The sequence below is a fragment of the Python bivittatus genome, unplaced genomic scaffold (assembly GCF_059951505.1).
Source record: "Python bivittatus isolate LINGU-HERP-01145 unplaced genomic scaffold, Pbiv_v1 ctg000350_np1212, whole genome shotgun sequence".
Lineage (NCBI taxonomy): Eukaryota > Metazoa > Chordata > Lepidosauria > Squamata > Pythonidae > Python > Python bivittatus.
This window is the reverse complement of record NW_028277074.1, coordinates 1,077,819-1,104,849: the sequence shown is the minus strand read 5'-3', so window position 1 is coordinate 1,104,849 and position 27,031 is coordinate 1,077,819. Positions and strand designations below refer to the sequence as shown.

Sequence of the window (27,031 nt, the reverse complement as noted above, 5' to 3'; positions counted from 1 at the left end):
AGTATTGATTCTAGATTAACAATACAAAATTAAGCACTTGTCTGGTCTCAAATATTGCACAAACTGATCTTGCTCTTGGCTTATGTGTAGCTACAGAGTTATTAAGCAAACTGGTAAGGAAAGAAGTAAAAGCTGGAATAAGGAAGAATCTCAAAAGTTAAAGAAAACAAAGAGAAAAGGCAGAGGGAATTCTGAAGGAAAAAAAGGCTCAGACTCTCAAACAGATTCAGGAAAAAATTACTAGCATGTACTTGACAAAGCAGGAAAACAATAGTAAGAATTATTTTTTCAATTACATTTTGATTCCAGAATCCTTGAGACTCAGCTCTGTCCTGTAGACCAACAGGAGTAATCTGCTAAATTATGCTTTGCTCTTTAAGGATCTCAGTTCATTAAGTGGGATGTGCAGGTCTTCCAAATATGCATTTGTTTGGTGAAAGATGATGACAACAATTTATGCCTGTCTTTGCCATCATTCCTCTTTTTGTTGCTATGCACCTTACAAGATACTGTGAAAACGAGTGGACTTAGCACATATTCCCCTCTTTTGCTCATAGCTGGCATCAAGTCTGGAAGAAGCCACATGCTTCCTAATTTGCTTAAACTGAGCATCTAGCTGGTTTTTCTGAATGTATCTACTCATTTGCATGGATATGTTACTTGCTTTGTTTCTCACTTTGTAGCTAACATTGGTACAATAAGTAGCATTAGTTTATAGGGATGTTTGTTAAAGAGCAGGAAATCAGATTCAGGATTAACCTAAGTTCTATTTTTTAGTTCTAAGACCATTTGATACTAATGTAATTTGCAGGTTTCACATTATGATTTACAGAGTAATTGTTGTCTTCACACAATAGATTGTGCAGAACTGTTGATGTCATCTCTCACACCCTAAGTCAGGTCACTAGTTCTAAAAATAAATAAATACAATCAGATCAAAATGAAAACTACTTGTTAATGATAAATGTCAACATGTTCATAGTTTTGGTGTGCAGACTTTCCTTGGATCAAGATGATTTTAAAATAACTACAATGACATATTATTAAATATTTATGAAAATATATTCTCCCTTATTCTTTCCTCCCATATCCCTGCAACTGGAAAAAATCCAGAACAGAACAGAATAGAATTCTATGGTGATACTGGGAATGTATATGATCATATACTGCAGATGGGCCCTGAACCAATTAAATTTCTTTTTCTCTTAACTTCATCCATACCAGAATCTTAGCTTGCAAATTTATGGCTTTCTGGAAGGACATATTTGGGACTATAGAACTATTAATTTCCTCAACCCATTGGTCATAATGAGAAGGAAATATTACTACTAGTAGTACTACCACTAGCAGCAAAGGAAATCCAGATTTGGATCTGTTACTGAATATTAGTCTACTTATCATGTGCAGGAAACAGGGACCATATTGAATATAATGCCTTATTCAATATTTTGCTAAGATTTGAGTTATTAATACATAATAGTTTTGAACTTTACATGTCTTAATGTGGGCTGTTTTCATTCTGATATAGCACAGATATAATATTTATTTTCTTTACTGAATCCCCTTCCTTCAGAGCAGGCTTCCATAATATTCCCAAAGGAGCTCCCACATTTAAAAGCAGATTTTTAAGGGATGCAGAGATAAAAGTGATAAATGAATATTACAGTGCATCTTTCTTTTTTCACGAATGAGAGCAAGCTTTTCATGTTTGTAGGAATTTAGGATTATTCCTAAATTGTCTGCATTCCAAATTAATTATCATTTCCACCAGTATATAGGCATTGTCCTGTTAAGATGAACCCAGCCTGGGGATTTCTTCATGTGCTGTATGGCTGGCTATAAAGCCCTTTTGATCCTAAATACCACCCCATTTTCAGGTGCAAGGATTTCAGCGATTAGCTCGGGTCCAAAGTTCTGTATCATCTCTTTATCCATCTGTACTCCCCTTTTTCTTTTTAAGTTGTGTGGGTGAGTGAATGTACATTGCAGTTCCCCACCCATGCATCTAAACAAAGAGCCAAATTATATGTTACTTTAAAGATGTAGCTAGCAGCCTTTTACTAAAATATAAGCACAGAAGAATTGATCTGATTCAAAATCCTAATATATGGCATGGCTTTTTCCCTACTGTAGAATCACAGATCATCCAATTCTCCACAGCCAGACAATGCCCCCCTCAATCCATTCAAACGAATGAGTACCTTTTATGGCAATGAATCTGCGTGTGTCCTTCCTATCTGGACTGGGATAGAGGAGGACAGCAAAAGGTTAAAGACTTCGTGCTCTCCGCTCTGTGACCTAAATGAACAGTTTTTAACCCCAGGATGCTATTAAAGGGTGCCACACTAACCACACTTAATACAGTATATCTTGCATAACAAATCCATCTCTTCATTTATCTCCAAGCACACACAGACCTTGAGCATTTCCTTCATGCTCCTTTCTGAAGGATCACAGTTGTTTCAGATAAGTACATTTTTTCACACAGATCATATCAGCTGATTAGAAGATGTAGGGATGCAACTGAATAAATTTGTCTGAATTTGGTACTGGCTTTCATACAGCAGAAGCCCTTAAACCTTTTTTAAAAGATGCTTAGAAAAAGGAAATAAAAAACCTTTCTTTCAGGAAGGAGGACTAATGGACAAGTGGGAAATTGGTGAAAATCAGTACTAAAAGAAATAAAGGTAAAGAGGGAATTGGATTAGATGCTGTTACAGATATTACTACCGATAGTAATAATTAGTTTACTAAATGCTGTAAAACAAATATTTATTTTCTATATTAGGGTGTAAGGCAATGGTGCACAGCCTGTCCCTCCAACTAAAAAGCACCACTAAATTGTAATGTAAAGCAAGAGAAGTGGAAAATTATGAAATAATGGAAAGTAAGCATATTAAGTGCATTTGATTTAATTTAAAACAAATACAATTTTTCCCTGACTTAATCCACTTTTCAGAGTGCATTTTCTGGCTATCCACAAAAACTCAGGGAGAGCCATGAGTCTAAAAAAGTTTGGACTAAGAAACCTAGGTGCTGTATAAGGATGTTGAACAAAATACAGTCTAAACAAAAGGAAGAAAACAAAACCAAAACACAAAAGCTGGGGAGACTGAAAAGCATATGAAGAAGTAGATATGATGCCTCAGTGGCAATGACCACTGAGGCAGAGATATGCACGCAGATGGATATTGTGACAGAAGTCCATTTCAAAAGAAGAGAGCACAAGTGGTTGACCCATTCTTCTGTGCACATTTGACTCTGGATTAAATTTTGAGAAGCTTTTGCACATGCTGCTTTATGCATGGTGGCTTCCTAGAAGCAGCCCCCCTTGTTTGGATGGAAATTAAAATGGTATGTGACAAATGCTATGTGACAAATATAATCATACTATAGAATGCATATAGTAATCAATTCCCCCACCTCAATTAGTTCCAATTCGCTCCTTACCCATGACATAATGGAGATGCAGTGGTAATGACAGCTATTGGTGTTCATCTATGTAATTAGAAAATGGCACGAGTGACATTTCATGTTAAATAGCAGGTTTGGAGCCTCCATCCTACAGTAAACTGGGACCTAGACGAGTGGCTTTTGTGTGGTTATATTCCATTTCGGAAAGAGCCATAGACCTCCATGTCTATTATCTGCATGGGAAGAATTCTTGATCGCATCAGTCAGAGCCTGTCTCCTGTTGCAAACAGCAAGAACACCTCTCTTCCCAAATCTGAATCACTTCCCACTAAAGTGGTTGCTAATTGGCCAAATGTTTATATGCTGCTTTAAATTGTATTCAACAATTAAGGGAGAAAAAGATATCACTGGTGGTATGTACTGGCAATATGATATTCCTGCTGTGTGGGTAACTGCTGTTATCCAAGACAATGGAATAGGAAGTTGCCTTTGATTGAATTGAACCACCTTGCTCAGAATTGTTTGGCTTAATCAGCCAGCAACTGCTTTATAGGGCTTCAGAAAAGAGGTGGGGATTTTTTTGGCTTGCAGATACTAAGGTACAAGGGAATGAATACATTCCTTGAAATGCATACATTCTGTAGTTGGACTACAGCTTTTTTAAAAAAAGTTAAAACAGGATTAAATTTAAGGTCCCTGACTGACCAATCAAAGATTTGCAATTGATGAGAGGTTGTTTATATACTATTGACATACTTTACAAAATCAGGCTGGAAATGTTTTTAGTAAACTCTTTGCTAGGCACCTGGTTTCAAAAATTAAATTTATATGTGTAGATTAGAATATTGTGTATGACCATACATCCATGCATGCACACACTTGATACATTTAGAGTTTCTAAAATGTCATACTGATGTATATCCTTTGTAGAAAAAAAAAATCCATTAAGGGCTGCAATTGAAGCCAACTGATTTTCATGGTTTCTATGGTGCTGATATATCAGATATAATTCCAGTGTTACTGTTAAATCTATTATTGGCCTTAATGTCATTACTTTATCTTGGTACAAAAAGATTTTTTTTAAAAAGACTGATGAATTTAGTAGTTTTTTAAAAAAGTATTCGGTCATAAAGGTAACTAAAACCTTGGCAGATGATCCAATTCGCTGCAAGAATTCTTGCAAAAGAAGCAGAGTAACAATACTCCAAAGTACTTTTATTTAACTTTGTGTCCTAGAAATAAATTGGAATTTGATGGTAATGCTGACTTGAAATTTTGAGAGTGGCAATTCCAAAATATCCATCTGGAGGCTGCCAGGCTGGAAAAGGGTGTTCTAACATGTTTCACTAGCAGCATAATTATGAAGCTACTACCAAATATCAGGTATGCAAGAGTGAATACAGATAATGGATGGTGGATTGTCGAAGGCTTTCACAGCCGGCATACGATGGCTGGTGTGGGTCTTCCGGGCTGTGTGGCCGTGTTCTTGAAGTTTTGTTTCCTAACGTTTCGCCAGCACCTGTGACCGGCATCTTCAGAGTGCAGGAGCACAGACAGGAGCAGTTCTCTCTGTGCCCAGGATGATGTGACCCTTTTGTGGGTATTTATAGAGATCTGAGGGGGGGGGGGAAGGGTCACATCACCCTGGGCACAGAGAGAACTGCTCCTGTCTGTGCTCCTGCACTCTGAAGATGCCGGTCACAGGTGCTGGCGAAACGTTAGGAAAAAAAACTTCAAGAACACGACCACACAGCCCGGAAGACCCACACCAGCCAATGGATGGTGGGTCCAGCACAAGTCTTAATTTTTCTACACATGTAAATTCTTGTAAATTTCATGACACATTTTATTTGTAATATTTTATCTACCAATAATACAGTGGTACCTCTAGTTATGAACACCCCTCCTTACAAATTTTTCAAGATACGACCAGCTCCGGCCCCAAAAATTTACCTCAACATGCGAACTCCGCCTCTACTTATGAACCGGATTCGCGGCCATTTTCCCTGCTGCCATACGGTTGCGGCTTCCTGTGGGCAAGATCGCGGTAGCAAGGAGACGTTCGGTGAGGCTTGTGGTGTGTTTTGTGGCGTTTGGAAGGTTTTTGTGGCATCTGGAAGGTTTTTGAGGTTTAAAAATAAAATGCATATGTTTCAGAACTGTTTAGCCATATTTACATTGAACCTTATGGGGAAATTTGCCTCGTGGTGCGACCAAATTTGGAGGGCAAAACGGATTAACCGTATTTACATTGAACTTTATGGGAAACTTTACCTCGACTTGAGACCAACTCGAGTTGCAACCAGAGTCACGGAACGGATTAAGTTCGTAACTAGAGGTACCACTGTATATGGCTCCTATACAGGTAAAACTCAGTAATATTAAGGTCTGTTGAAAAAATGATTGTATTTAACTCACTCTATTAGGTTCAGCAGGATTCCATCAACCTTTATTTGTACCCTGAACTGAATCAGTCATTCCCTGTGAGAATTCTTCAAGTGCAGAAGTAGGACTAATTGTATTACTTTTCCCCCCTACTTGATTGATACTCTTGCTTTTAGCTGAAAGCTGATCAGGTGAGAAAATATGCTAAAATAAACCGTTGAGTTGTAGTATTCATGCATATTCTCTAAATATGGGATAATATAAACAAAAAAAAGGTATGTTTTAGGAATGAATGTGTGCCATATGTATGCAGCAATACAACTATAAATTGTATACCAGGGTTTTTGAAACTGTTCTGTGGGACCTAGGATTCCATAACTTGATAGGGTTCCATAGACAATAAGGGGAGAAAAAGTTCACTTAAATGCAACCAGGAGCATCCATAGCAATTTTTCTAACGTACAGTGGAAAGGGTAGGGCTTGTCAGCTGGCATTTAAAAATGTCAGGGCTGTCTGTGCTTATAATGATTCATCACGTTGTTTCTTGATCAAAGTTTCCAGATTTTTTTTTTTAAGTTTTAAACTTGTTTGTTTTTACCTTTTTTCCATGGCCTGAAAGTTTGAAAACTTCTTTTAAATAGGATTTATCAATGGATATATTCCAGGAAAAACTGTTTTTAATTAAAAATGCTTTTAATTAATTAAAAAGAAAAAAAATCTTTTTAATTACACTATCTCCAAGAGTCATAAATTGAAAATATTTTTTAATATACTATGGATGGCCAAGGATATATGTTAATGTATTTGAATTTCTTTTTAAAACCTTACATCTTATGAAATTTAATTTCTAGAATGTTTACATCTAATATACCCATGTATCAAATGAAATATGAATGATATTTATAGTTATTCTGCATGACACACAACTCTAAAGATGTAACACAGTTGAGCTGTCTGACATTAAGTTCTTCATTTTGCATCAAGGCTTCTTTTTAAAGTAAATACATAAATAAACAAACCTTCAGACACACAGATTAAGAGAGGTCAACCAAACAGAAAGGTATGGCAAATTTAATATATACCTAGAAGACTGATAATACTAATAAGCAAAGATTACAGCCATTCATTATCAAAGATTAGACTTGCTCACGTCATTGCAGATAATTCCTGTTTCACAAACCCACTGTACACCACTGGTATTTTGTAAAAATACAACTGTTCACATTTTAAGTGGGGCTCGTACGCTTCTATAAATCAAGTCTCAGAGTAAAAACTTTTAGACTGCAGGTGCTACCTACAATCAGTTTAAATATACTATGTAGTACAATTCTTCTTTAACAACAAAATATTTTATATAATAGCTGCTTTTAGTTTATGAAGAAAAGCAGATGTAAATTATATTATAAAAATGTAAAGTAGCTCTACATATGTGACATTAAGAGGGCTGATACAATCTTTATTTGGAAAATATGCTCTCCAACCAATATGTAGATTGAAAGATCTGCCCTTCCAAGCTAGGTAAGTGGGCAATGGCTACTTGTTATTAAAACACAATTTAGATAAAGTATTCACAGGAAAGCATTCTTTGGAACAATAGGATGAAAAACTATTGCTATTAACGTGTGTGTGTTAATACAAACACAATACATTGTGAACTACGGCTGTTATTTATTCAAAAGATCACTACTGCACCTGGATATTATGTTGCAATTAAACATCTACATTACTGAATCAAAGCATTTCAGTATTGCATCCAGAGCAGGAGCAGAAATGTTTGAGGGAAAAATGGGGAGCTATGTGATAGAAGATTTCATCATTGGGAACTTACTATACATGTATGAAATACTTTGCTTTGCTATGTGACAGATGTTGGCTTTTTAAAAAAAATGGATAATTGAACGTTATGATTTAGTAACATAAACAAAAAGCATATAGTATAACACATGTTTTTGTACTATTTATGTTAGAATTATCACTTGTAGGAGAATGGGAGCAATAATGAGAGTTTTCATGGAATGTATTTTATAAGTTGGAGACACAGGACATCAGAAAAGCTAATCTAAAACAATGTATATGAAATTCTGCATGTCCAAGGACTGCCCCAGAATCTTCTATGAGAAGAGAACTAAATAGTACAATGACAAATATTTTTGTGTAAGAAATGCGTGTGTATGTTTTGTGTGCTTGCAGTTTAGATGTAGTATGTGAAAAGCAAAACTGCCCAGAACCTTCTATGAGAAGCATCTAGTACAAATGTTTTTGTGTAATACACATGTATGTACGGATGTTTACATTTTGGATGTAGCATGTGAAAAAGAAAAAAAAATTAATGATAATACAAAAATTATACCTGCCAAAAATCATACTGATGTTACAAATGATAGAATTATTGTGGGTCATAGAGGTTTACATTGCTCAAAACTGCTGAACTTCCATGTGATTCCAAGTAGCCATCTATTAATTTGAAAAGACTTCATGAGGAATTGTGAAAATAAATGAAATCAATTGAAGTAGTTTTAATAGAGGTAGCATTATCAGAATTAGTTGTAGAATACAGTGCAGCTGAGAGGCATAAATATACAATGGTACAAGGCAAACTCAATGATTATAGACTTTACTACATTTTTCCTTCAAAAACAAAAGTCAAATCCCCACCTATTCAGACAGTGAAATCATGTGGTGATAATGCCCTTTTCTTACGCTTTGATTAACCCCCATCACATAACTGTTTCTTTCAGCATACATTTTATATAGTCACTAAACATGAATCACTCTTGGGGAAAAAAAAAATCATTCCAATGCTTCTTACTAAGGATTAGAGCTCTTCCAATCCCACTGATGACTGAAAAATATGTATCACTGAGAGTCGAGTGACAATTGTCTAGAAGAACTCAATTATTTAGGGAACTATTAAGTTTTTATAGCTAGTTTTGGATATAATCTGTAGAAATAAGTCATTGCATGGTTTCTCGCTCCAGACATCATGCTATATTTTTTATTCGCACTCTGCCAGTATCCCCAAATCTTCAGTAGTGGGTCCCATGCACATGGATTGTTCCAATCCCATCAATGAGGGTGTTATGTGCACTTTTGGCCTCATCTTGCAACCAAGTAATGTAGAAGGAATGCAGATATTCTCATCTCTCCTTATGTATGAATTCAATAAATGCTGTCCCTTCATTCTTCCTACTAGGCAGTACTGAGCACTATGAGAACTACTCCTCTTTTATGTCTCTACATAAAGGCAAAGCCAGAATGACTATGCATGTGTTTTAGAAGCTGACTGAAGTGTTCCTCAGGGGCACATCTTTTATATATATATTAGACTTCACTCATCCCATGTATGTTTCCCTTGTTATGTCACAACATACAACTCTTCTGAGTTTGCTAGTGAATATGCAAAGTCAACAAATGATAAGTGATTAGCAGCTACATTTATGCAACTGAAGTTATCTAGGAAAAAAATAGTGAAATTCACAATATTTTTAGTTTGCTTTGTAGGACACAGATTGAATTGCAAGTGAGAAAAAAATAAGAACTCCTTTGCTTGTAACTTTCAGATATTGTATTAGTAAAAAGCACACTATATCTTTGTAAATAAATATATCCTATTTCTGGTATCACAGTACAATCCAGAGAAAAATACTGTCATAAGTACAACAGCATGATATAAGCTCCACAAGATTTTACATTAGTTTTGGTCTTGAATTTGGAAAACATCCTAACAGGAGAATCAAAATCTAATGCACATATTAAATACTTTGCAGAACTCATTTCCCATCCCGCCCTCTAATACAGTACTAACACAATTACATGAAATGACATTACAGTATCCTCCCAGCTGATTCTATGCTTGCAATATCAGCTACTATGTGTATATCTCAGAAGTATGTGAAATCAAAGATCACTAAATAAATAAACTACCATAAAGAAAATTGGGCAGTGCTAAATTTTATATTTAGAAAATATCTCATCTTCAGAAAAAGACCATAGAGGAGGGTAGAGTATGTTGTTTTATCTTATTTAAATTTTTTTTTTGTAAAAGAAAAAGACATACACAGGTTCAGACCTAGAGGATATTGTTAAATGCATAAATACTGATAGCTTTGCTAAGTTAAATGGGCTTGATAAACTATAATACAACATACTGGAATAAACACCAAAGTAGAGAACATAATATTTTGGTTTTTTGAAATAGTTAAGGTGCAACATTTCTTGCTCAAAATGAATTCATGGACATAAGTTGATAATGACATTGCTGGTATATGAAAATACATATCACAGAAATGCAATTTCTTAAAAAACACACAAATTAATAAAAATTAAAAAAAAACCCAAGCAATTTAACAGTACATTGTTGGTTTTGCATTTTTTTTTTGTGCTAAACAAATGTTCTTCCTTTCTGAAATAAGGGATACCCATTCTAATAAATTCAGCAAGTCTCTAAAATCAAGACATCATTCAACAACAAGAAAAAGAAAGAAACCATAGGGCACAATTTATCTGGGTATTCTTCTGCAGAACCCCCACCAAAATGAATGGGAGCTGTGCAATACCTACATTCCAATGAGGTTAGTGCAGAGAATCTTCCAAGCAGGTTGTGCTCCTAATGAACTATAAAGCTTTGCAGGATTTCTGCTACTCTTGGTGCCTAATCGCTTAAAAATTAAGCATATCTACAGAAAGGTTTATAAGCATCAGAAAACACTCATATTCAGTAAATTGACCCATATTCAGTCCCTTGTCTAAGGGATAGTCAACAAAGTTTTGGAAAGAAAGGTAATCAAGATATTAATTTACTTAGAAAAAGCTAATTTTCTGCATCCTTTATAAAGGTACCATTCATATAAAGAATACTTTAGGAACAATATTGAAATTTAAAATGGCATAAAGATGGTGGTACTTCTGCAAAATGTAGCTATTCTAATGGATTCAATAGAATGTGTATGTTAGTACCACTATAAAGATGAAGAGGCTGCACCATAAGATATTTGGATTTCAGCTACTAACATATTTGAGCCATAGCTAGTACATGGTCTTATATTCCTTGTAGCTACCACAATATATGCTCAACAGTATGGCATGATGGCAGCATTCTACTTTGTTAAAATAATTTAGAAAACATTAACAAAATTGAACTATTAAAATAGCTCCACGTGCTACAGCAGCATGTGGAAGTTTCTTCTACCTGAATTTTCTAACAAGTATTTATTTTCTCATGCCTTTTGAAACTGTGTTTTTTATTTTCCTACTTCTTCAATATTTGCAACTTTGAATGAGTTTTAGATTTTTTTTACATGGGCTGAAGTGACAATTTTTGTTATCATCAATTATTACAAAGTATATGATCTGCTTGTTGTTTTTGATTCAGACACTGAAAAGACATGCACTGATTAGACTAATAAAAGGCTAAGCCAAGCAAGTTTCAAGAGTTACTTTTCGTATGGCTATTAAATCCAATTACAAAAAAAGAAAGAAGAAAAAAAAACATATTCTAACAATTTTGTCACATATAAATTAAGAAGGCCTGATAAAACTGTGTAAACGCTCAATAGAGAGACCTAATTAATAAAAAAGGGTCTCACTGAACTAAACACTATCACAAAATTCCACCAGAGACAAGACTCATAGAAAATTATTGCTGGGGTCTGATCGATAGCATTTGGTTAAATTTTTGTGCTATGATGCAAATCATAATAGGGGAATATCTTGTGCTGTGGAAGAAGTACCCTGTATTGAATGTGTAATTTCTTGTCAAATTCTAATGCAAAACAAAATGCTGCTAGAAGTACTGTTGCCCTGATCCAGTCAGGGCCTGTATATATGTGGAAGGAAACTTCCATTTATGCAGCCCTAGAGAGATGGAGAACTGTATGCATAGGTGCCATGTGCAAAGTTCTCCTCCTTGATATAACAGTTGAGTTACTATACTTGGGGCCTTGGACAAAAAGTTGAAGTACCACCTATCAATTGTTTCATATCATGCAGCCTATTAGTGGGGTCTTTTTGAAAGGGTTCTGTGTAGATGCTGCTGCATGTTGTGTCGAACGATAGGAAACTGGCATATACAAAGTGATTAAAGAATAACATAATAATAATAATATAATAATAATAATAATAATAATAATAATCCCTAGAACCTGCTCTGGCAAGAGATGTATAGATGGGAAAAGGATGCAACACAGAATAAAGACAACACAAACTGAAAAATGGTCTGTTTGATGGCCTAAATTCTGTAACATTATTCCTCAGTCATCATCTACTTACACTACACTCAGCACTTTACCATCCCAAACTACCACTGGCACTTCATAAACTGATGAAGCCAATTCAGACTGTGCATAGTATTTATGACAATTCCAGTGTCCATAAAATGTAAAATATATTCATCAGTGTGTATGTCAACTGAAAAGATTTTTCCCCCAAAAGAGTGAAGTAGTACTAAGGTCACTTCTGAACAATATATTAATAGTATTTTCCCTATTTTACTGCTTTAAACTTAGTCATTTTGGATTTCTGTCCAAAAATAAATGAATCTTCAAGACATGAAATACAAATCAGTAATCTGTAAGCATTGCTCTTATCTGTATGCCAGACCTTTGCTTTAAATGTAAATCTTCCTCATTATTCTATGCTTAATTAAAAAAAAAAGCACAATAAAGCCTGTCAATATATTTTTTTTTTTGCCAAAAACTCTATCACCCTGGTGGCAAATTCAGAAAAGTGCAGAACTTCTTGACCATATGGCCGCACATAGACCTCAAACAATGGTACACTTCCCATGCGTTCTTGGAGTCTACAAACAGGTTCTTAAATTCACTCTTAAATATAAATGTAGGCATAACCTATTATATAAACCATCCCAGAACTTAAATGTTCATGTAAAAAGGACTAAGATTATCTAGGAACTAGTGCAGTGCATCAGTTTCTTTCTTTCTTTCTTTCTTTCTTTCTTTCTTTCTTTCTTTCTTTCTTTCTTTCTTTCTTTCTTTCTTTCTTTCTTTCTTTCTTTCTTTCTTTCTTTCTCTGTACTTTTGTTTAAAGTAGCTAGGCTTCATAGGAAACTACTTTTGACAGAATAGGTGCTGTGTGAGCTACAGTAAATTTTGCCTCCTCCATGTCACTGTGAATTTACCACTTTAAAAACCTTCAATAGAAAGCAAAGCTCCAGGATATTTCATTTCTGTTCCATAACAGAGAAATAACATCATCCTTATAGTAAATTTTGGGCTCAAGCTAAAGGGATCTGGCCCAAGCTATAAGTAAAATCCGTGCCACACTGAACATGAACCACTCATTTTCAGTCTATGAGTTCCTCCATCACATGGACTGACTACCATCCATTGGTAAAGACAAGGCTAGGATATTAGGTAAAGCACAATGTTTTACAAAAGGGTAGAGCTTCACTGGTCAGCACAGGAAATAAGCACTGGAGCCTGAGACATTTCTTTTGGCTGTCCATCACAGGGAAGAGGTGCTGTTCTCTGATTCCTACAAAGGAAGAATAGATGTAATGTTAACTCAGAGAACATACCATTTTTCTAACCCCAAACACTAAAATATAGCAAAAACTTGTTTTACTGGAGCTTCATACAATGGATTTTATATGCAGCAGACTAAATTTGGACTGTGATTTATGGCACTTGTGTGATGCCAATATATAAATGACATCAGTGGTATGATGCAAATTACATCATTTGCATATTGCATGAATTGTAAATTACACAGTGTAATTTGTGCCATTTCTGTGATTATATAACACAAATTACTAAATCTCCACAATGCCCTACTCTTAGATTCGACAGATTTTCTTTAATAAAGAACAACCCTTCTTCCAATTAGTCTGTTAAAGTAGCATTTCATTGTATAATCAATTATATTCAAAATGCCAATTAAATCAACTAGTAAGAGTAAATGGTTCTAGCTGAGCCTGTTAAAACCAAGTTACAGATACAGATGCTCTGATACAGAAAAAAGATTATCCCTTTCTAAAAAAAACCTACCATGTCTAGATGTAACACTGTTAACACACATATATATATATATACCGTATTTTTCCGACTATAAGACGATACTTTTTTCTAAAATCCTTACCCTAAAAACTGAAGGTCGTCTTATTCAAGGAAGTCAGCCGAGAATCGCGGTTGCAAAACTGCCAAACTTTGTTTCTGCAGAGAGGCTTCTTCCTATTGCTAGCCTCCAATCACGAGTGAAATAGCTTGTCTCCCAAACAGACTTCCTCCAATCACGAGCCTGATGTAACTGACGTCAGCTGAGGCTGAACAAACCAATTAGAGGAAGGCTGTTTGCAGAGACAAGCTATCGGTAGTTTCACTCGTGCTTGAATGTAATCAGTTATGCAAAAGAGCCTGGAAATAGAGCTTCAGAGAGACGGTTTGGACCTCCTCCCACTGAGTGTATCAGGTAAATGTTAACTAATTACTAAATAAAAATGTGTTCTGCACTATCTTTAAAATACTGATTTTTAAATTTTGGGCTAGAAAAGTGGGGGGTGTCTTGTACATGGGGGCTTCTTATTGTTGGAAAAATATGGTGTGTGTGTGTGTGTGTGTGTGTGTATATATATATATATATTTATATTTTATCTGCGCTCAGTCATTACCGACTCTGCAGTGACTGCTTGGATGAGTCCTTTGCAGTTTTCAAGGCAATTGTTTCGGAAGTGGTTTGCCAGAGCCTCCTTCCTAGGGCAGAGCCCAGCTGGCGAGCGCAGGAGGTGGGGTTTCCGTTGCTTCGCGCCCTTTTTGGGAGCGCACGGTTTTTCGCACTTACCGGCAACTGCTCCCGACTCCTTTTTGCAAGGCACCGCCAGCATTTTTCCTCCCACCGGAGTGAGAGTACCCATTTATCTACTCACATGAGTTTTCAAACTGTTGGGTTGACAGGAACTGGGGAGGAAACAGGAGCTCACCCTGCTAACGCGAAGGCTGGACTCGAACCGCTGAAGCGTCGACCATTTCTGGCCGGCAACTTTCAGCGTCATTAAGCCGCTGCGCCACTGCGTCCCCCGTTAACATTTTGGGGGTTAGCAAAAAGGGTTTTTATTACTGGATTCCTGAATTGGGCAAGAGGCTGGACTAGATGATCTCTAAGAACATTTCCAATCATTACATTTTATGATTCTATGATGTAAAAAGTTTGGTTTCCAAGTAATTTCTTTCATTTTAGAAATTGTGCTGATCATATGCTACTTCCTCTCCAAAAATAAGAGAACAGTACTAAATTATAGATACAGGATACTGAAAGGGGGTAACTGAAACCCTGCGTTCACATTTGTGTTATATCCACACTAGCTCTCACTAATCATATTAATAAACCCACCACTCAGTTTGGTGATAATATAATGCACCAAGGAAGTGACCACACTAATAGAATGGAGAGAACACAAAAGGCACAGTTCTGTGTACTTCAATAGCAAATATATTAGATAATACATTGGAGAATTTCCTTACAGTCTAAAGCTTGATATAGAATACACACAACCAGAACAAATATTTGGAAAACAATTCTTTTTAGCTTTGGTTTCTCTTTTAGCCTGCTTCCCTAAAATTTTAGTAGCAACAGAACTGTCAAAGGGTGCTGCTTTTCTCTTAAAACCAGGAAGCTTAAGTGCCTATGCAAATTATCAGGAATCGTTTTTGATACAGGGAAATTAAGGCCAATTTATTCCACTGTAGTTAAAAATGGTAATTTCCTCTCCTTAATTCTTACATAATTGCCTTTACAAAAACAACAGAATTGTTTTATTTTCCAAAGGCTGAAGTGTTTTTATATAAATTGTTTTATTTTCCAAAGGGGTTCCAAAGGCTGAAGCTCTCCTACAGACCACAAAGTTCCCTGAACAATTGCTGAATTCTTTCCCTGGGTCTTACTAATCTAGGGAAAAGAAAAGAAGTATGCTAACAGTTTAGTTCTTCTGGCTGCCGAACCCTAACCCTCAACCTTCTCTTTCCCCCCAATATTCACAGAATATACTCCAATCATCCAAAGTGGGTGCCAGACTGCTTTCCTTGCATGTTTATTTTAACCTTTTTTTCTATACAGTTTTCACTATGTTCTTTCCATTTTCCTCCTTCCCTTCTTTCCCAATTATAGAGTTGGAAGGCTGCTATGCAATTTGAAAATGTCTGGTATGTGCAAATAATACTGAATAGAATAATACAAGAATAACATCATAATGCTAGCCAGAAGAGTAAGCTTGATTCCAATTAAGTTGCCTTAACAATAGTTTCAATGGAACCTAATCATTTGTTCAAATTCTAGCATACTTTCTCTCCCATATATCACAAGCTAGCCCATGCATATGGAACTCTGAGCCTTAGGGTTTTTAAAATAGCATTTCCCAGAGAACTACAAATCTCTGTCAAACTAAAAGCCCTAGCTAATTTGCAGCTCACACACCCATATGTGTTCTAGAGAAAGATAAGGCTCTCTATATAAGGTTGTTTATTGCTCTAACAATACTCAACTTTTAGTTCTTTCCACATATTTCACACAAACTGGTCCTACATAAGCAATTAATTAAGTTTCTGGAAGTATCTTCAGGCATATCCTCACCTTCTATATTAGGCTGCAAGTATTAAGATACTAAAAGGTAACAGGGAGGCTCTGTATCATCTCTATTCAATAAAGGCCCTAAAATACTAAATTCAGAGCTTGCTCTGTACATTGAGCACTACATCTTGTGTTCTTGTGTATCGGAACCTGTTTCCTGAATGAATCTTAATTTCTGTCTGGCCTTGGCTACAGACATGCTCTTGGCAGTCCCTGGAAGATGGCTTCCATTGTTTTAATCAGACATGCAACTTCTCCAGGAACAAAGCTGCCAGAACCCTGGCAAATACAGATGACTGGCAGATAACATCTTCTTGAAGAATATTTATTTATTTATTTATTTATTAAACTTGTCCCCGCCCATCTCCCCCCAATGGGGGACTCTGGGCGGCTTACAACATATTAAAACAATAAATAAATATACAATTAACATTTATAACAGGACACATTTACAAGGAATAAAAGAAAAAATCCAGGAGGCCGATGAAAGCAAATACGGAAAGATTTACTTTTTCTTCTAGAATAGGTTTAGGAATGTATATATATGAAGAAGTTTAAGTAAATAGAGTGTGATAATCTTATACTTTGGGAGGGCACCAAATTTGGGAAATCTGGCATAGTTTTGAGAAGCTATTTTCATAACTTTGAACTTATTTTTTTTCATCTTTCCTGTTCCCCCTGAAAATGGGAGTGGAATTTAAGCTAAATTCTGAATTTAAAACAGAATGACCTGAACATATAGCTTTCACCCCACTAACTCAATTCTTAAGACAGATACCGTGGTTGAATAATTTATAGTTCTTATTTCCATTGGCATGGACGATCAAATTTGTACTTTGAACGTCATTAGAACTGTTTCCCAAACATTTGTACAAAATTTTATTATGGTGAAATTTAAAATGCAGTGAAATAGTGCCTCAATGTTTAACATAAAAAGGAAGTTTAAAACAAGCAAAAGTAAGAATAAAACAAATGAAGTGCTGAATGATTTTGTTGACACAAAGATGTCACCTAGGCAGACCTAAATGTGCTAGTAGAGCACATTTTTATCACCTCTGTCTTTCCCTCTCACCCTTTTAGAAAACATCAACTGAAATTAAACCGATACTTTACTGACATACAAATCCCAATTCAAAATGCTATCTTTATGATTAAAGGAGATACAATATTGTACTTTTTTTTTTAAAAAAAACTTTCCTGGCAAACTAAAAAAAAAAAGCACAAGATCAATTTCTGAAGATGTACATGTATATACACAAATATATACATGACCATAAAATATAAATGTACATACACACAAACATTCATTTCAATATTTCAGTTTTGAAAACAGGTTGTAGGTTCTGTATTTCTCTTTTTTGAAAATGGGTGTGGAATTTAAACTAGTATGATTTAGGAATACGCACCAAATGTCATTCTTTTATCTCAATCTTCATGGAAAATACTATATGCAACCAAGCTATTGGAAGAGGCAGTTAATGCAAGAAGATGTCACCTTCCCTCTGCATTCTACATTCCAGGCCTTTCCTAAGTGTGCATTACAGACTGGCTTTTTGAAACTGCAAGTGCTGTAGCAGGAAAAAGAGAGAGCTGTTTTCCCCTTATGAGAAAAAGATGGTAAAGAAATTAATTGTATCACACCATTTACAGTATGATGTGTGTATAAATGGAATGTCTAGCTAAAATGCTTCATAAGGCTCAAGCAAACATTGCTTTATCTGGATGCTTAATTTCAGGTATAGCTACAGATTTTGCAAGGCATAGTTCCTTTTAACTAGTACCTACCTGTGCACATTTTCCATTGCTGCTACCTCTGCCAAGGCAGCTAGACTGAAGAAAGCAGATACAGATGGCATGTCTGGTGTAATACTATGACTTTCCTCCAGTTCGTTGTTTAGCAGGGATTCCTCACTGCAGTTCATCCCTGTACTTAATGTTCTCTGAAGAGTATTCTGCAGTTGCCCTTTTGGTTTCTCTTCTACAAAGGAAGGAAAATAGCAAAGACTGTTCTAATAGAGTCCAATACTCCTTACCACTGAAATCAAAAGGTTAAGCCTATTCAGGTTTTTTTCCTCCTTATAATCAAACCAGTTTGTAGAGACGCAACATGAAAACAAACCCTGCCAGCCAATTCCCTAGTTACTATCCACTGAGGGAAACATATGGGAGATCTTCTGTCCTAATACTTACCTTGAGGTTGTGCTACTTTTTATAGTCTTTAGTGTATTTAAAAATATTTTAAATTGTATGTTTTCTACATTTTCAACAGATTTTAATGTGGTACTTTATTCTTTTGCTAAGTAATTTAAGAGTTATTATAAAGAAAACTGAAAAAAATGCTTTAAAAATATGAACTTAAATGGATCAGAATTGGCCACTTTAGCTCAGACGATTACTAGATATACCATGAGCTAATATGAAAATATGAAGGAAAAGGATATTGAAAAGGACAATAAATCCAATAAAAACAGAGTCATATATACAGTATTAGAATCAGTGGAAACACATAAACATTAATCTTATACAATATAATGGATCAACTATAGATACAATGGAGAGAGATATTGAGGAACTCAATGGCAAATTGCAATAGGTGCTATGTGTAATGCCAAGAAAAGACTGGATGATTGGAATGCAAAAGTTGGAGAAACAGGTAACTTCGAATTTATGAGGGATTTGCATTGGGGAAACATTTTACAAGGCATACATTAATACAGTTCACTGAATAAAACTATTTATTGCCAACACTTGTTTCAAGCAATGTAAACAATCTATATATGAACACCCTTGGAATCAAAATAAACTACATACTGGGGAATAAAAAATGGAGGGCAATCCAATCAGCCATAGCACTTCTAGATGTAGATTTTGGAACAGAACATGAATAATTATTGTCAAACATACATATGAAACTTAAAGTATTAAAGCAAGTAATCAATATTATATATGCTACAATATAAGGATAACGGAAGGGACAAATTTAGTATACCTACCTTATGAAAATCAGAACATAAAGAACTAAAGATAAGTGATAAGAGACACTGTAAAACTTAAGTAGAAAAACATTCAAGGAGGAAAAGATCCAAACAACTGTCAGAAAGTGATCATGATATTCAAAGAAAGTGGCAAAAAGTATGTGAACCTTTGCTTTCAGTAACTGGTGTGCCCCGCTTGGGCAGCAATAACTGCAGCTAAACATTTCCAATAACTGTTTTTCAGTCTTGCACATTGGCTTGGAGGAATTTTAGCCATTCCTCCTTACAGAACAGCTTCAACTCAGGGATACTGGTGGGCTTCCTCGTGTGAACTACCTGCTTCAGGTCCTTCCACAACATTTCTACAGGATTAAGGTCAGGACTTTGACTTGGCCATTCCAAAACATTAACTTTTTTCTGTCTAACCATCCTTTGGTTGTACAACTTGTGTATTTTGGGACACTGTCTTGCTGCATAACCCACTTTTTCTTGAGCTTTGGTTCAGATATCCTGACATTTTCCTGTAGAATTTCCTAGTACAATTCCATAGTTCCATCAAAGAGGACCAGGCAAGGCATCCTGATCCAGAGACAGCAAAGCAAGTCCAATCATGTTACTGCCACTTCCATGTTTCACAGAGGACTGCAAACAATGCAGTGTTTGCCTTTCACAAACAACATTTTTCATTCAAGCCAAAAAGTTCTATTTTGGTCTCATCCATCCACAGAATATTCTTCCAACAGCATTCTCACTTATCCATGTGGTCTTTTGCAAACTGTAGACAGGTGGCAATGCTCTTTTTGGAGAGTAATGGCTTTCTCCTTGCAACCCTGCCATGCACACCATTGTTGTTCAGTGTTCTCCTGATGATGGTCTCATGAACAGTGACATTTTTCAATGAAAGAGGCCTTTTTTCCTTAGATGATCCCCTGGGGTTCTTTGAGACCTCCCAGAGTATTATACGCCTTGCTGTTGATGTGATCTTGGTTGGTCGACCACTCCTGGGGAAGGTAACAATAATGTTGAATTGCCTCCATTTTTATGCAAGCTGCCTGACAGCAGACTGGTTGAGTGACCTTTTCCAGCCTGGTAAGTATCAACAACTGTTTTTTAGAGGTCCTCAGGAATCTCCTTTGTCTGAGCCATGACACACCTCCACATATCTGTGTTGTGAAGATCAGATTTTGATCATGAATACCCAGAATTCTGTTCTTTAAATAATGCAGGACCTCTCAGATTCACACCTGATTATAATCCCATTGACTGAAACACATGACTCTAATTTCCCCTTCAAATGAACTGATAATCCTAGAGGTTCACATACTTTGCCACACACAAATATGTAGTTTTGGATCATTTTCATCAATGAATCATAAACAAGTATTGTATAATGTTTTTCGCTCATTTGTTTAATTGGGTTCTCTTTATCTAATTTTTGGACTTATATAGAGAACAGGTCACATTTTAGGTCATATTTATGCAAAAATATTGAAAGATTCAATAGGGTTCACAAACTTTTAAGCACCACTATACATAAATTCCTCATGCAAGACCATGTAAGGACCACAGATGGAGATAAAATTGCAAATAAAAATGCATGTTTCAGAAAAGACGGATAACATGGGATCACACAATTTACATAAGAAATGTGTAACAGAGAAAGCAAGAGAACACAACAAGGTTTACCTTGCTTCACTGACTACAGAAAGCCTTTGACAGTGTAGAACATGTCAGAATGTGGAACATATTAAAAATAATGGGTGTGCCAGAAAACCTTCTGAAGAATCTTTGCAATAAACACATTGCTAATTGTACTAACTGAAGTTAGAGAGCAGAACAAAGATATCCCCATATCCATTTAACTTTTATAGTGAATATAACATAAGAATGGCAGGACTAGAGGAGATGGAAACTGGAACTAAATGCTAACAATCTGACCTACATAGACAACACCACTTTGTTAGCTGAAAATAAATATATTTTCAGTTTTAAGATCTTATAAAAGCTTAATATGAAAATATAAATGAAAAGTGAAAAATCTGAGTTAATACAAAGGAAAAGGTAATGTGAACTTGTATGTTTAATGAACTTAGAAGTGACAGTGAAGAAATGAAGGTAGACAGTATTGTTTCTTGGATTCAACGATAAAGATGGGCAGAGTGCTAGCAAATAGAGTAGGCCTGTTTGAGCTAGATTTACTCTGAGAAAGTAATTTGGGCCATGTAAGCAATGTGAATTGCTTTATCAATTTTCCTCCAACAGAGGTGCTTTTACCTTTCTTTGCCAATGCTGGCTGAAATACTTCTAGAGCTGGGTGGCTTCAGCACTGTTTGCAATGTGCACTGGAGCCACCCAACCTGAAAGATGTTCTGGGTCTGCAATGCTTGTCAACAATTCTGACTGGGGGGGACATGCCACTTGAGTCTTCCCCAGCACTGGCCAGCAAGCTATACAAGTATATTACTGCCCTTACTGTGGTTGTAAGGAAACCAGCAGTACCTCCCCTCTGGCACTGCCAGAGCTTTTGGCAAGTGCTAAGAACATAGCACTTGCCTCTTCCTTACTACTCACCAAAGTGACAGAGTGCAGCTGTCCCCTTCCAGTGTGCACTCTGGGATAAATGGCAGCACACATTGAAACCAATGATCTGGATGATCCTTGGAGCAAGCTGATGGGGCAGCAATCTGGCTGTCATTCTGTGGGCATTGTACCATGCAGATGATGCTATGCAAGCTGGGTGGCCTTCAGCCAGGCATGTGTATGTGTGGCTCCTCTAAGTGCTGGTCAAAGAAAGCTCTTCATAGCTTTATCCGTAGAATGAAAGCTCAGAGAGGTTCCAAAGTAGGGTGTTGTGCATCTTCCCTTAGAAGCAAGGGGATTATGTTGCTTTGTAAAGCAAGTTTGAAAAGGTCCTTCATCTGAAGCTTTGTTGAAGTAAAGTACCCTTTGAAACTTGCAGCCTAGATTTACTTTAATTAACTTAGCTTAATTCAGAGCAGGTTTATTTCTTTCTAGACTTTTCAGAGAATACTGGTCTAGCCCCAGGGAACAGAAATTCTAGAAAATTACAGTTCTGGAAATTTTTGTACCAGGAACTTAGACATTTTGACAAAAATATGAGGGCAGCTTGGAATGGTCTAGTGCAATTTTTCAAGTTAAGTTCTTTCTTAAATACATGTGATCTTTTTTTTTTTTAAATTTTTCCCACACCACAGTACTGAAACTCTGTAACATTAGCAACACAAAATATATTCACTTGTACCAGTTTTTTGTAAGCAACTAATAGCTAAATGATATTTTTGCCTTTCCTTTTTTTTGTTTTGTTTCTATGATTCCTGGAACTTGCAGAAAAATTTGAGTAATGAATGAATTTATAGAGGTATCCAAAGAGAATCAGTTATATACTTACTTACCCAGACCTTGCCCTGCTGGTGAAACTCGACCATCTGCTGTCCGGACCAGATGTGTGATCTTGGTTTTCCTTGCTTTTCTCTTCTGACTCCCAACTAAAGGTTCTTGTATTACCACAGACTCTGGAACATTTAGAAGAGACATAAAGCTGTTGTTTTTCCCTGACACCTCATTGGGGCTAAAATAGTTGCAATGGATCTAGCCACTTAAACTGTTAGCAAAATATACTACACAGTTCCTTTAGCAAATTCTAAAGAAATATAACAAACTAAGGAGAAAACTATCTAGTTTCAAGGAGGGTTAAAAGAGTCAACTACAGTATTATTTAATTATTTCATTGAGTCAAAGCTTTTATCTGCAGACTGTAACTGGGGGCACTTTATTAGCACTGCTATTATTCTATGAACATTTTTTTTTTGCCAGATTTGATACAATCTTCCAAAAGTTGACTCATAAGTTCCATAAAAAGCAAATGAAAGTAACTTAATCACAACCAAATTGGATTGCTTTCACAAAAACTACTCTATTACAATTCTTCAAGATGAATAATTTACAGGTAGCCCTCGCTTAACGACTATTTGTTTATTGATTGTTTGAAATTATGATGGCACTGAAAAAATGGACTTATGGCCTGTGCCTAAAGATACGGCCATTGCAACATCCCTGCAATAACGTGATAAAAATTCAGGCACTTGGCAGCTTGCCCATACTTATGACCACAGGGGTGCTGCAATTCCTCCCACCCGCCTATCTTCCTTTTGGCTACCTTGTACAGTGACTCATTGGCAGCAGTGTCACTGTAGAGGGCAAGGCCTTCAGCAATCTTAGCCAGCTGCCATCGCCCCCAGACCTCAACTTCAGCCCCAGCGCTGCCACTGAGAAATGCTGCCTCAAGTCCCACACTGCTGGCCTTCACTGCCTGGCACCGTTCCCCAAGCCACACCTCTCATTCCTTCCCTAAAGCCGGCAACCCGTTCCTTCCCCAAGCCATGCGTCCCATACCTTTTGCAAGCCAGCTTCCCATTCCTTCCCCAAGTCACACCTCTTGTTCCTTTCCTAAAGCCATCGTCCTGTCGTCATTCTGGTCCCAATTGTGGTCGTTAAGTGAGGACTACCTGTACTAATTTATGTTATTTCAGTATTTTTCATATAGGTTTCTCAACTTTTTTCCAGACTTAATTTATAGTTGCTTATTTTTTTCCCACCTTGGTAGTTGTGGTTGGCATTAAATAACTGGTTTCTTCTCCCTGAGGAGGCAGCTTTTAATTACATTTGCAGAGAATAAAGCTCATTTATGAGTAGTTATAGAAATATCTTAGCTGTGGAGACATTGCTTGATAACACAGTAATATATTAAATATCACATGAAGCAATGTACTTAACACCGAAACAACATTAAAAAATAGCTCAATTAACCAATTTGTTTACAACCATATCCGTTTTGCACATAATAAGCAGTCAGAATTCCAGCTATGAATGAGAAAAGAAGGGGAAGAACATAGTTTCTAGCTGACTGGTAGCATGACTTAGCGGTGTTACAGACCTGTATTGTGGAAGAATCTCTAGTTCTACAGATATCATAAATACTTAGTCTTGATTAATTTTTGTTATTTTATTTTTCATATGGCTAAACACTTTATAGCATTATTTCATGAATCCTCATATGCCCAAATTGGTTTATGCTTCACAAATTATCAAAATGAGAGATAAACCATTCAAGACCACCTAACAGGCTCATCTTAGATCCTCTAGGACAAAAGAGCAGTAACTTGAAAAGTATCACTAATGAAATATAAAACAGAAATATATTAAATAAAATGGCCATGAATTCTAGAGATTTGTCTTTTCTAGCCCTGTGACATGCCAGCAGAAAAACAAGAAAAGAATATGCAAAAATTCTGACGTTTCCTCATCTGCCTTCATGGCGAAATGAAGAGTGCAAAACCTTCTGATCAAGGAAGCAGGTTTCTACTGCTGTAGTGCTTACCTTTGTTAGATTTTGTTTGGTCTATAGCATAACTGCCAACTTTCTTCTTCTTTCTTGGTACAGAGGCATTTTTACGGTCAAATGTGATTGGACTATATTGAGGAAGGCTGTTGAACTTTTTTTCAAATTCTTCTTCCAGCTTTGCTAAGCTAAAGATTTGAAAGCAAAAAAATCAAACAGATTAAAATAATGTATATTTTAATATCTTATGTAGATATTAAATAAAATAGGGGAGATGGTCAAATCCTGTGATACCATGTGCTGGAATGCCCCAGAGCTCAGCCTTTCCTTTCCTACACACTATCTGGAACCATCCACTCATGAAGAAGCAGAACCACCAAAGAATAGAGATTCCCAACTCTCACTGGTGATCTAGAAGTGTACTATGGTTAATGGTTTAGAAGGTGACCAAATGTTCCAGCAGGTTGCACTCCCTTACCCATTGCACTGCTACAGGTAATCAGTGAGGGTGACCCATCCATCAAGCAATATTAGGATTTGATCCTGTTCAAAGCTGTTTTGCATGTATAGTCTGTGAAGAAATTATTTTTCATGGCTTGCACTGTTAATGTATGTACCATATATCCTCACTGATAAGCCCATCTGTGGATAAACTGACCCCTGAATTTTTAATCAAAATGCTATGAAAATGTACCACCCGCTGATAAGCCAATCTCAAAATTTTTGTGTTTTAATTTTCACAATTGGCTTATCTGTGGGTGGCACATTTTTCATGGTATTTTAATTAAAAATTTGAGGATTGACTTATCCGCCTGTATATACAGGTACTTTAAAAAAGTATTACTGCATATATTTGCAGATAAGCCCATCTGCGGATAAGCCAAACCCAGTTTTTGGGGTGTATTTTGGAACCTAAAATTCTTGGCTTATCTGTGAGTGGTATACAAACAGTCCTCTACTTACAAACTTTCGAGTTCTGAACTTTTGCCAACACGAACAAACCTCCAACAACAGAGGTCCTGGAAGGCAGGCCCTGGAAGTTTACGGCATGCATGCATACGTATGCCCGGAAGTGTACAGTGCACATGTATATGTACACCCGGAAGTGTTCAGTGTACATGTGTATGTATGTGGTGCACTGTAAACTTCTGGGCATACAGTATGTATGTGGCATGCCTTGGTTTGACTTACGAACAAAATGAACTTATTAACAGCTTCTTAGAACATAACCTGTTCATAACTAGAAGACTCTGTGTGTGTGTGTGTGCGCGTGTGTGTATGTGTCTGTCTGTCTGCCTATCTATCTGAAAACAGTTCACTTTGGTTTGACTTGAGGTTCAAAACTAAAATTTTCAAATCAGAGGAATCCTGACCAGATAGTATAGGCAGTTGTTTCCAGAAATAGCTTTTCACCTGGAACTTTGACAACGTAATTAAATTTCTCAGTAACTGCTATGCTAGTAGTATAATATTCAAAGGCCTACATAAGTGATCTAAGATAAAGGACCACTGAATCAATTGGTCTTACTTTCATATACTGTATATGGGCATACATTTATACCCTTATTTGTTGCTATTTGTATCTATCCTTTGTTTGTTGAAAAAGGAACTGAAAACCATAAGTGATAAGAAATTACACAGGTGAACAAGATAGCTAGTTTCATTTCTACATATCTTCAAACTATCCTGACAGTGATTTATATACTTAAATGCTTATTATGTCACTTACCCCAAAACAATGTCTTCCTTTGGCTTACTTCTTTTTAATTTTTTGTTCCCACTTGTCCCACTTGGCGAGAATGCCCAATTTTCTTCATTCCAGCATCCTTCCTGATCAGAGTTGCCACCTTTTCCTGAGCTTCGTTTTCCTAAGAAAGTTAGTAGGAAGAAGGAAAAAAAACGTGCATCAAGACTACTGAGAAACTTTGTAACAGAGATACACTAGGAACACAGTATATTGCTTTATGCTAAGTAAAATAACTGATTCATCTAGCTAGAAGTATTGATCAGAGACTATGCTAGGACTCACAAAATCATTACATCAAATCATTATTTAATATTTCAATATCTGAGCAAGTCCCCATGAATTGATATAAGTAGTATAATTAAATTAATACTAATCTATAATAAATTAATACAAACCTAGGACTAAGGAATGAAATTAGTTAGTTCTAGGTTTGTATTGAAATAACAAATATATCCATAGAGCTCACTGTTTAATAATTTATACGTTTAACATTTTATATGACAGCCTTCATATAAGGTTTTACTATGCATCCTGATATCTAGTATCCTTAAGCCTAAAAATGGAAATGTATGTTTA

At 36.1% G+C, this 27,031-nt stretch overlaps 1 protein-coding gene across 19 annotated transcripts in view; it reads right to left on the bottom strand.

Moving 5' to 3' along the window:
• Positions 1–8,300: 8,300 nt before the first annotated feature.
• Positions 8,301–27,031, bottom strand: part of BBX (BBX high mobility group box domain containing) — a 165,264-nt gene continuing 146,533 nt past the window's right edge. For all 19 annotated transcript variants that reach the window (XM_088144473.1, XM_088144488.1, XM_088144485.1 and 16 more), the window contains 5 exons: positions 26,438–26,576; positions 24,748–24,896; positions 22,763–22,882; positions 18,160–18,352; positions 8,301–13,290 (listed from right to left, as the gene is read on the bottom strand). In XM_088144473.1, coding sequence (XP_088000599.1) covers positions 13,203–13,290; positions 18,160–18,352; positions 22,763–22,882; positions 24,748–24,896; positions 26,438–26,576 — 689 coding nt within the window. In that variant the 3' untranslated portion in view covers positions 8,301–13,202. The remainder of the gene's footprint in view (positions 13,291–18,159; positions 18,353–22,762; positions 22,883–24,747; positions 24,897–26,437; positions 26,577–27,031) is intronic.